General features: G+C 36.0%; 1 protein-coding gene across 1 annotated transcript in view; it reads left to right on the forward strand.

Moving 5' to 3' along the window:
• USP12 (ubiquitin specific peptidase 12) overlaps positions 1 to 11001 on the forward strand; it is a 36803-nt gene extending 25802 nt beyond the window's left edge. Inside the window, exons 5-9 of the mRNA XM_074859927.1 lie at positions 853 to 929; positions 1133 to 1216; positions 3602 to 3799; positions 6232 to 6310; positions 8368 to 11001. Coding sequence (XP_074716028.1) covers positions 853 to 929; positions 1133 to 1216; positions 3602 to 3799; positions 6232 to 6310; positions 8368 to 8469 — 540 coding nt within the window. The 3' untranslated portion in view covers positions 8470 to 11001. The remainder of the gene's footprint in view (positions 1 to 852; positions 930 to 1132; positions 1217 to 3601; positions 3800 to 6231; positions 6311 to 8367) is intronic.
• Positions 11002 to 11955: the final 954 nt, after the last annotated feature.

The following is an 11955-nucleotide window of genomic DNA, read 5'->3' on the forward strand; positions in this document are numbered from 1 at the left end:
CCTGTTTAACTTTTCCTGCTTTCAAACAAGAAACTGCAGCTAGGCATCTTTTCTAAAAGCATTTATTTTTGTACCTAGGAGTCGTATAAGTCAGAGGACGTTCTTACCAGTGGCATTGAGTATCGCTAGATACAAAGAGGAAACATTAGCAGAAAAAAGTTAAGGTTGCTGATCGTTCTTTCCTAAACCTTTTAATAATGTAGTTGATTTGCAGGGCAGGTGTGGATTTTGTCCATCACCATTTTTCAGGATTTGTGGTGGAATTTATTCTCTGGTTCTAGGAATTTCTATTTTACTTTAATTGTTATTCTTGCATTTTTGTAAGAAATGGCTATGCACTGTTCTGCCTCTATCAGACCAAGTCCCATGCTCTCATTTACCAACAGATTTGCTATCTGCTGCCCATTTAAGAGTTTGAATCTAGCCAGGAAGAGGCTTTAAAATATTTGTGCTGTTTATTAGGGACACTATGAGATGCAAATACATAAGTTTCAGTTGGAATAATCATAGGGGAAGAACAGAGGTGAAAGCACTAAATAGAAGAATCCCAGTTGATTGTATTCTTCTGAAGAGTGAGGTGTAGAAGGAACTTGGCATTAATATTGTTGAGCTGAAATCACAGTATGACAACTGACATTATATACCTCCACAGACACATATACACTTCCCTCTTCCTGAACAAAATCAGAGGGATCTAGCACATCTCTGAAATAAAAGGGCTACTTGTAACAGTTTTTAAAAGGCTGTTATAAGGTAAAAGATGCATTCTGCCAATAGAAAATGGTACTGAAAAACAGAGGTAAACTAATATCATTTGTTTTAATATAATCTATTGGTTCCTTTTTCATGCAGATAAGCAGCAAAGATGAAGATTTCTTAGACCTTTCAGTTGATGTGGAACAGAATACTTCAATCACTCATTGTTTAAGGTAGGCAGAAAAATCTTAATTTTTGCAATTTGTCTTTTATCTGTTACCTAGAAAGCAGGAAGTAAAACTGAAAGCTCACAAGCGTGGCAAATTCTAGCTTATGTAGACTTAAGAGTATAAAATTATTTTTATATTGTAAGCATTTATATGTATATTTCAGATAATAAACTAGTATCTATAGCATTTCTTTTTTTTTTATTCAGGGGTTTCAGCAATACAGAAACTCTGTGCAGTGAATACAAATATTACTGTGAAGAATGTCGCAGTAAGCAAGAAGCACATAAAAGGTACATCAGACTCAGGGAGGGAAAAAAGCAATGCTTACATTTCATGAAAATACACCTGTATTTCCTTGTGTGTCTGTATGAGGCAGGGGGAGAACGTTCTTTTTCCTTTAATTTTTCTCTCTCTTCTTCCACTTAAGAGTAACTTGGTTGCATACCTCTTGCTTGAATTCAGTGACCCTACTTCCACAAGTAATGAGAATCCATGTAAAGGATTTTGGGACTCCTGATCATTATTTATTTTATGAATGAGAAGAAGAATGGTCTTAAGACCAAAAACAAGTTAAAAAGACAAGTTAAAACAAACTGCTGGTGACTAGTCAAAGATTATGGGTAATGATAAAAATTCACTGATGTCATGTGACTTTTTAAACTTGGTTTTGTCTTGATAATAATTTTTCCAGCTGCTGTAAGAATCAGTTTGATAGCACTTATTTTCTGATTCAGTTAGAATGAGGATTGTAATTTTTTTTGTTAACCGAGTTTCTGGTTTCTTAAAAATACGTAGTTAGTTGTGCTAAACTTCTGCTTGACAGTGCTCCTGAAAAGCATCAGAAGCTCCACGGAAGCCTGAAATTAATTATGTTTAAAAACTATTCTTGTCTGCCTAATAATTCTTCTAGTCTTGTTTCCACCTTTGAAAAACCTTGATTTTGTGTACTGTGTGGTATTTATTATCTGAGAAAGCATATGATTGAAGGGGTGGCAACACTGGTGTTCTCTACTGGTTATACCACTGATTCTGGTTATTTGATTTACCATAGATTCAGCACATGGCTTTTGGCATATCTCATCTGCAAAGCCTGCCTTCGCACATTGCCTAAGCTTACTAATTGGAGTATATTAGAGGGTTGTGAAGCCAGGTCTGTCCTGGTGTTTTCTGTTGCCTTAGCTCTTTTTCTGTGTGGGAGGTAATGTGATCCCTGACCAATATAAGCTGTGTTGACGTAAACGTGTACTGTAGGCACTGCCATATTGGCAAAACACAGCTTTTATTGTGTATATTTTGCTTTTCATGTGGGGCTTAAGTTCAGTTTCACTACAGTCATGATGTTCTTCCATCTCTATAACATGGAGCTTATCTGTGTGTCTACTCAACTAGCAAAGGTGGTGTACTGAATTTCTTCACCAGTGAAAGAGCTCCTGTTACCAAACACAGTTGCATTATAAGAAGCAGGCTCCATTTTGAAAAAAGAAATAGAGCAGAAATTATATCCATATCTCAGTAATATATTAAAATGTAACTCTCCATAAAAGTAGTTGCTTCTGTCATCTTTCTGCCCTTCTCCTGCTTTTTTCATTTCCTAGTTCCCTTGCAGGCCCTGGAGAAAATCTGAGTCTAGCAGGGTTTCCTACAGGTTACTGTCAGTCTTAAGTTTAATGCGAAAAAGGGAAGGAAGATGAGTTTTCAAGGATTTTGTCCTCAGCCCCCTATCTTTTGAAAAAAAGGATTGTCTTGTACAAACATTTCCTGACATTCTGAAAATGCAGTCTTAGTAGATATGTCTGAAACCTAGGTTGTATTGTTGAGGCTTTTGAGACACCTTTTGGGGCTGAAGGCAGTTTGAAAAATTCAGCACAGTGCTGATCTAAGGCAATTAGCTGTGCCAAGAAGCAGAGCACTCTAGCTTGGTTGCTGTGTTAGTATGCACAAATTTATTGCCCAGAGAGTGGAAGTCTCTGCTGCCAGGCTAGCTGTGGTTGGCTGGTGAGGATTTGTAGGCACTGATGCAAGATCTCAATACCTCCAACTAGGAAACGGGCCAGTGAGCCCTCAGTAAAACTAGATTATCACTTTCTGACTTTGCCATAAAATGTGCTGCAACATTTGTACAAAATTATTGTGCTAGAGCACAGCATTATCTTGTTTGGGTAGCATGAGGTAAGGTGAATAACAGCGAGCTATTTGTATCCCTTGGCAATGTTAAATGAATGGCTTGATATGAAAACTTGGAGTAATACATATGTGTTGGTTTACTGAGAAATTCAACTGGAACAGGATCCCTGGAACAACTTTGTTGCAATGACTCCACTGTATACCAAGCGGGATCTAGGTTTTGCTTTTGGGAATTCAGGAAAGCTATTGAATTCTCTGCTATGTGTTCATTATGTCTAAATTATTATGTGGGTTCATCATGGCTATTCTTATTATATATATTATAGCTTATTATTTTAAATATATTTGCAGTTCTCTCAGTTGTTAAAATCTACCTTTAGTTTAGCAACACAGGACATATCTGTTAAACACCTGATTATTTAAGCTTCTTTTCGTGCTTGCAAAATTTTGTAAAGACTTCAGTAAGATAGGTTTCCTGTTTAATATCAACTGAATGTTTTGGATGGATATTGGAAATACTGTTGGTTTGGGGTTTTTTTTGTTTTTTTCAGGATGAAAGTAAAAAAGCTGCCTATGATTCTAGCTCTCCATTTGAAGAGATTTAAATACATGGATCAGCTGCATCGATACACAAAACTGTCTTATAGAGTAGTTTTTCCTTTAGAGCTTCGTTTATTTAACACCTCAGGAGATGCCACCAATCCTGACAGAATGTATGACCTTGTTGCTGTGGTAGTTCATTGTGGAAGGTAATAACTCTATTTTATGCACAGGAATTTCATATATGTGTAACTATGTTTAAAAAAACAAAACAAAGCACCCAGTATCACATAACTCTAAGATCATTTAAAGACCTCTTAAAATAAAAGGTTCTTGGGAAAGAAAATATTGTGGGGAGACACTATCAATCGACAGAACATACGGCTTTGTTGCTGTGATAGTTCATTGTGAAAAGTGGTAACAGTGTATTTCACATCACAGATCTTTGTATGAACTTAATTATGTTTAAAAAAAACCCACAGAACACGCAACGCCATGTAACTTAAAGATCATTATTAAAAAAAGTTTCTTGGGAAGGAAAACATTGTATAACATTCCTTTATAAAGTGTTTCCTTTAGGGTGGGGGTTTTTTTTAAGGCTTAAGCAGCATTTTCTGAAATATATCCATATATTATGAGTTTTGCTGATAACTTTATTTCCTTGCTTTCAAAATATGTTAGATTTGGTTTGATTTTGCAATATTCAACAAATGTTCTTGTGGCTTCAAGTCTTAAGGCTGCTCTACAAACTGCTTGTTGAGTAGATAAAAGCCCCACGGTTGAACATGATGATTTAACATCTAGAATCACAGAATAATTTACATTGTGAGGTCAACTACTTAAACCTCAAAGCAGGGCTAACTTTGACATTAGATTAGGATGCACTGGGTTCAGTTTCATGGCTAGGAATGCTGATTTCACTGCCTCTTTGGCAATATTTTCCACTCCATCAGTGTTCTTACAGTGATTTATATTTTTAAAATTTTTTTTCCTATGTCCAGTCTGAATTTCTCTTGCTGCAGTTTGCAACCGCTGCCTCTTGTCCTTTCACTGTGCATTTCTGAGAAGAGCCTGGCTCTGATTTCTTTATAACTCTTCCTTTTTGGAGTGGAAGACAGCAGTTGGATTCCTCATTTAGTTTTCTTCAGGCTCTCTCTTCATCCATCTGGTGCTGTACCCCTCTGACAAGTGTAGTGCCCTGCCACTGGACTTCCTCCAGTTCATCAGTTTCTTACTTAAACTGACAAGGTCATGTCTGGAATCCCATGTCCAGTTGTGGGTCCCAGAATGCAATGTGGCAGGGATTATCGCTTCACTGCTGGCTCTACTGTTACAGTACAGGCCCCCCATACTCTCAGCCCTGTCACCAAAATGATGCACTGCTGGCTTGTTGACCTCCTGGCCCACCTAGCCAGTTGGTTTGCAGCTAATGCTGTTGGATGGAGTTAATCTGACACAAAACTTCGCATTTTTACTTGTTAAACTTCATAAGGTTCTTACCAGCTCATTCTTACAATTCTGATGTCCTTCAAAATGGCAGGCCTGCCCTCTAGTTGGTAGTCACTGCCCTTTGTTCCACCTCCACCCCCGTTCCTCCCTAGATGGACCTAGGATTAGAGTAGAGATAAGGTGAATAGATCTCAAGTTGGCCAGGACAGTTTTGGACAATAAGTCTGTGCCATAGTCTTCTGGGACACTCTTTTTTCTGGATTTTAGGGAAAATATCACCTGTCCATTTCTGACCATTCTGCTCAATTCTGACCATTTCTTTCTCCGTCATTCATCATGCAGTCTTAGAAACTTACCCCTTTTCAGACCTGTGGAAGAAAAGGAACCCTGTTTTCACTGGGTTATGTGATTTGGTACACAGACGTGTCCCTCACAGATGTCAACCTTCCCTCCCTGATGTAGACATATAAATTGGTTGAATGCTGTTAGCCAGTTAAGGGAGTTCCAGTTCCAGTTGTCCACTTTCAGTTGTAAGGTTCAGCTATTTTGGAAAGTGTATTATTTCTTTACTTGAAATCTGATTATAAATAGGACACTTTTAAAGGTTTGGGTTTTTTTTTTTTTCTGTTGTTGAGAAATTTTCTGGTCTGTCATAAACTGAAAAGTTTTACAGTTTTAATTTAATTGGGAGCCCTTCTTGTTGCTGTGAGGGTTTTTGAGACTTCTAAGCCATCAGTTTAATTCAGTTTTGTTTACAGTGGACCAGATAAAGAGATTTCTGATTGAGAGTGTAAATGAACAGCAGCTCTACAGCTTTTTCTTTCTGAAGATCAGAAATAGTTTGGGATCTGTTCTGTCCCTGTGAAAAATCAGAATGTTTTCTTGATTTCACTTCTCTGTCTCTTTTTTTAAATTTAATTTATATTTTAAATGCCTGTTGCTGCTTATTCTCATTTGAAATCATAATCCTTTTTTTAGCACGATATTAAATGTAGAGATAAGTAAGACCTTATTATGAAAATGGGGTAAGTGGAGGGGAAAAAAGAAACGAAACATCCAAACAGAAATTGTACTGGTAACCATTTTAATTACTGTTAAGTATTGCTTTTCTACAAGAAAAAAAATTTAACGGAATACATTTGTACATACCTGTGTGTCACTGTCTGTGTTCTTTTCTAACTTTATTTTACAGTGGCCCTAACAGAGGACATTATATTGCAATAGTGAAGAGTCATGATTTTTGGTTGCTTTTTGATGATGATATTGTTGAGGTAAGCTTTGTGTAACCCTAGACTTTTTTCTCATACCAACCAGAGTGCATACACCCCCCTTGTGTATATGATTACTTAAAGTAAAAGAACTGGTATGCTAATGAAAAGAGGGTTCAACCCTAGTCTAAATGAGCAGTAACTGAATGAAGAGCTGCTCCTTATGGTTTGATGGTACAATACTTGGAATTGCATTTTATTTTTTATACTTTTTAAATGAAGCTGCTTTGTGTATGGCCACTTTCACCTTTGTTTAATAAGCTATTCCTGTGGCCAGAAGACATGGCAAATTAAGATAGATAAAATGGTTTTACTGCAGTTCTTTTCTGGGGGCAAGTTTTTTGAGCAAGCCACTCATTCTGTTTTTTAGGAGCTTATGATTTAATGGAATGGATCGGTCTGGTAGTCTGTTTTATCAAGTATCCTGGATTGTTTCAGACAAAGGTGTAATAAATAACAAAATAGAAAGAAACTTCAGATTTTTTAAATTTTAGGGCAAAAAATCTCAAAGTTAATCCCTGAAACAGAAGCCTTTTGCCTCTGGTGGTATTCTTGCTAATATTAGCCATGCTTCCAGGAATTCTTATTATTTAAAAAAAGGAAGTTTTCTAACTGATTTTCTGGAACAGCAGAATTCCCTTCACCAGTTTTGATTTTGTCACCTCTCTGTTTCATCAGTTATCTTCTATTCTTTATTGAGAGAAGGGGCAGGAACTGCTGGTGTCCCTATAGTATATCATCTCAGGTTTTTTGCTTGTTCTGTCATTTTCCTTTTTTTTTCCCTTGCCTGTGCTCATGCATGAACAGAAATATGATTGTGCTGCCCTTTTTCTTGACTTTTTTTTAATTAATTAAATCTATAAAATGAATAGTTTACATTTTCCTTACAATACACAAGAACTGCATAATTGAAAAGAAGAAAAATAAATGAGACTTACATTGTTAATTGGCAGGATGAGTCAAGGGTGCTGAAGAGTTCTTATCTTCAAGCCACATTATGGGCAGTTTTTCACACAGGAATGACAAACATGGAAATATACAGAGCTGTTAGGAAAGTAAAAGGATTGCCTCTGTGTCTTATCAAGATACACAGTAAATTGAAATGTCTTGATAGGGTCAGAAGTTCATTTTCCTCCAGGGAAAAAAAGAGAGCACTGTAGTAGATCTCCTATAATTTCACAAACATCAGGGATGATCCCTCCAGTTCCAAAGCAGTAACACCTGGCAGTAATGTATTTTTTTTTTCTCTTAGCCTGTCTAAAGAGGAAGGAATGAATCTTTTTGTTCTTAAATCTAAAACATCTCATTAACTTTCAGGCCCATGGTTCATCAAGTTGAAATGTCTCACTCCTTCCTGAGAGAGGTTTTATTCCAAATAGTGGGAATGAGATTAAATAAAATCTGCCTAAGTGAAGGAGAATTTATCTTTCCACATTTTTTGTTGTTTGCAGCCTAATTGCCTTTGTTTTCAAATGAGGCAACAGAACTTGCTTTCAGTTTCTTTTGTAGCTGAAAATGATGACAATGAAAACTCTTTTCACCTCTCAACAGAAGTTTTGCAACTTTCCCCCAAAATCTTGGTTATAGGGGGCTTTCAAAGCTAACAGGATCACAGCAAACATTCTGTGTGGAAAACATAGAAAAAGTTAGCCTTTATTCTCTGCTCCTTGTTATTCTCTTCTGCACTTGATTGGCTTACACTGCTTAGATTTAGAAATGATAGTTTGTACTTACATTCTTCATATTGATGTAAAGTCTCAATGGGATATTGTTGTCTTTAAAATTTTTCTGTGTGAAATTTGCACAAGCAGTGCATATAAGATTGCACTCATAGTAGGTTCACTTAATACTTAAAAATTTATATATGAAATATATATAGCTGCTACCCTCTGTGCAGTTAATGGCAGAGGGGAAACCAAAACATAACAGGTTTAAGAATTATTTATTACTTTGTAATTATGTGAAAGTTATTTTTGTTTGACAATATTTTTTGGAGTGGAACTTAATGTCACATATATGCAAGATAGTCTTACTTTAAATTTTTGGGTTTTTACATACAGAAAATTGATGCACAAGCTATTGAAGAATTCTACGGGTTGACATCAGACATCTCAAAGAACTCTGAGTCTGGTTACATCCTCTTCTATCAGTCTCGGGATTGAGGGGGATCTGTAGTGAAGAAAGATTTTTATGCCTCACATCTTCTCTATCTTGGAATGGAGCAAGCACTGAAAAAAAGGAAAGCAGGGAGCTCCAGGGGCAGTAGCACAGTTTGCACACAACTAAGCAAAGAGTTTGGGATTCTTAAAACCTTTGTATCATTTTCATTTTATTTGCTCAGGTATCATGCTGACTACACATCTCCACTGCATCCCATAAGCAAAAAGAGAGATACCAGCCACTCTTGCAGGAGCTTTCCGTTAGGTAATACTATCTCTGTGGTCCTAATTCAAAGCCCGTTAAGGTCACTGGAGAACCTTTCATGGACTTCAGTGGAATTTGAATCAGGTTCTAACTGCACTGCCAGATTGGTGCAATAGGAGCATTAGAAATCTGTATTTTGTACAGCCTTTGTATATATAAAAGGCAAAGGACTCTTTGTGAACTAAGTTTCCTGAGCTTAAGTTTAAAAGAATGAGGTTGGGAGGGTTAACATGTAAGCAAGATCTGTCTGGGCCCAACACAATTGCCTTCTTGATGGTAGAAGTTTAACTGAAGATATAAACTGGTGTCAGGGAGGCAAGTATGTTTTGCTTCTCTGAAGAAGCTTATGTTATTTATAATGTATGATCGGGAACAATCAGTCAAGATTATGGCTTTTAATCTCCGTATGGGGAAAGATTTGGTTTGTAATAGTTTATTTTTATTTATAAATTACTGTAACTTAGGATCTTGTGTATTGTCCTTTATTCTAACAAGTATTGGAAATTTTATATATTCATTTGAGTTAAAACTCATTATGTTTAAATGCTAAAGAAGAGCCAATATAAATTCTAAAAACTATGCTACAATATCTGTAAAAAGTTAATAACACAGAATAGAGATTTCCTTCTGGAGGAACTGGTATCTAAGTGAGGTACTTTATTTAATTAAATTAGAATATCCTTTTTCCATTAATGGGTGAAAAAAGTGATCAAACTTACATAGAAGACTTTAAGAATGCATATCATAAGAAAATGATGGTGCAGTGGTGGTATACTGGTCTTTATAGTTCTTTAATAATTTGTTAATAGTTCATACTGCAAGCAAATTGGAGTGATTTGGATCAAAGTAAACCATTTTAAGAATATTATTCCCTCTCCTAAAAATGGATCCACTTCTGTTCCCAATGACATGGGTGACTATCTCAAAAACCACTCAGTGTCTTGAGTATAAATCACATCTGAGTAATAAGAAGAAATAGGTTTGGAATTTCATGAGACTGAAGATACCCCATTCCTTTAAAAGTAACAATACTTAACTCCTGTAGAGTGAAAATTGAGGTTTATGGAACAGCATTAAGAATTAAATCTTGACAGAACACCTGATCTGTAAGAAATGTGAACTATTGTGATTTGACATTCTTCGACTAACCAGTATGTTGTCTGACAGTAGCTGAATGTAACTTCTGGAAAGTCATGGGATGTGCATTCCAGATTATGGCAAATCAGGTCTTGGATGTCCTTGTCACTCCCTCTTCAGCTAGTGATTTTTACATGATTGTAATTTTCTAAGGTTATTCTATTGATACTGTTACAACTTCTAAAAAGAATGTCTCCTGTCTGCTGCTATAACTATTTACTTACCTGTATCTTTTAGCTCAGGAAATGACTTCACCTATTCACTCAGTTGAACAAATCTTTAACAGGGTCACTAAATAAATTGGGCTATTTAGCAACTGTCATACTGTAACAAACTGCTTTTGTAAAATGCAAAGTTTCTAAAGCCTTGGTTTGGCTAGAATTCTTTTATAGAAGATTCTGTGTCATGATTAAACTACCAGCATTGTAAAGTAAAGCTTAAATGTTGTGGGAGATGCAGAAAATATGATTGGATTTTTCTTAAAGGATTCAAATAATTTTAAAACCTTTTTTCAGCTTTCAGTGGGAAAGGGTTAAGGGGTGAATCAGTTGGATAATGGTGCATGTTAGAAGGATGAAGTCCTTTGCATACTAAAGGTACGGTATTGTAAAAGAACTGTCACATTACTTTTTGCTAATTGAAAATGTTTGGTCTTTTTTTTTTTCTTTTTTCTTTTTTTGTTTTGTTGTAGTTAAAAGCTGAAGCTAGTTGCTAAATATTTTATATCCTAACAAAATTTTTGTTGTTTCACTGGTTTTACTCCTGCTATGTATTTTTATAAGATACTGACTTTTATTTTGTATAGGGTTTTTGAGATAGTATTCCAAATGATATATTTCATTTTTCTTTTAGTGCAGCTGAAATAATTGTAAGTTCTTAATTAAACTGATATCAGAAACTGCAACTTAAAGAAAAGAGGCAGGGAAGTACAAAATATAACTGATTGGTATGTAAAACATAGGATTTTTTCTTGGCTGTAATACAGTGGGGAGTGTGGGAAAGTCATCAGTTGTTGTAAATGGTGGAAATTATTTGCTGTGTAACTATGTAAATGTTAATTGGGACTACAGTCCCTTATTTTGTATATTGGAGCAAAAAACTTCTATTAAATAAAGTATGTTCTCTAAAGGTAAGTACTGTATCCTTTGTGGAGCCTGAATGGTCAGTCAGCTGCCTTTTGTGCTTTTCAGTGTTTTCAAACCTAAAAAGTGTCTGTAATTTCTTGTATTAAGTTAATTGCCCTGAGACATGGAGGGAGAAGGGTGTTTAAATACACTGCATTATATATCTTTCTAGATGTGTTGTTATGAAAATAGTTCAGCGGCAGCCGGTTTTTGGTGGTGTGCTCCTCTAGAATTAGTTTTTAAGTAAGTTGATGGTTTCTGAGGTATAGGAGGAAGGAGTGTTTTGAAATACTGTTCTTTCTGGATTTCCATTTCCTCCAAAAAACCTGTACCTCGCTATAGAAAATGCATCTGAGTTACCTAAGGGATTTCTTGGATCGCCACCTTGTGGGAGGGAAAACAGAAGGAAAGAAAAATAGGAATGTTTACAGCACTAGCATATGAGAGACTGACCAAAGAGCAGTAGTCCAGCATCAGAAAATAAAAAGATGCAGCTGGTTACAATATCCATGTATGATTTGGTATCAAGTCATTCTTCACTTGGAGTATACGCTACTGTTTGTAATGAATATATGTACTTACAGTTTTACAAACAGTTCATACCCTGGTGTATTTGTAGTTGTGATGACCACATCCATAGCCTTTCATTGCGTGGAAGTAGTGAATTTTAGGTGTTCAGGTACTTGTATGAATGGTTAAATCAAACTGTTTTTAGAAGTTAGTCATAAATCAGTTTGCATATCTTTAGGTGACATTTGGATGTTAGCACATAGGGATTTGATGCCGCTTCGGGTCTTCTTCCTTACTCTTCAACATCTGCATAGGACTGGCAGGTGTAACACAAAATCTACAGGAGATCTGCATCCTTCTGGAACAGCAGCTTGAAGCCAGACAGGACATCCTGGCTTGTTCCCCGTGTCTCTGTCTCCGTGTTTCCACAAGCGCTATTGCATATGCGCTATT

This window comes from Strix uralensis, chromosome 2 (assembly GCF_047716275.1).
Source record: "Strix uralensis isolate ZFMK-TIS-50842 chromosome 2, bStrUra1, whole genome shotgun sequence".
Lineage (NCBI taxonomy): Eukaryota > Metazoa > Chordata > Aves > Strigiformes > Strigidae > Strix > Strix uralensis.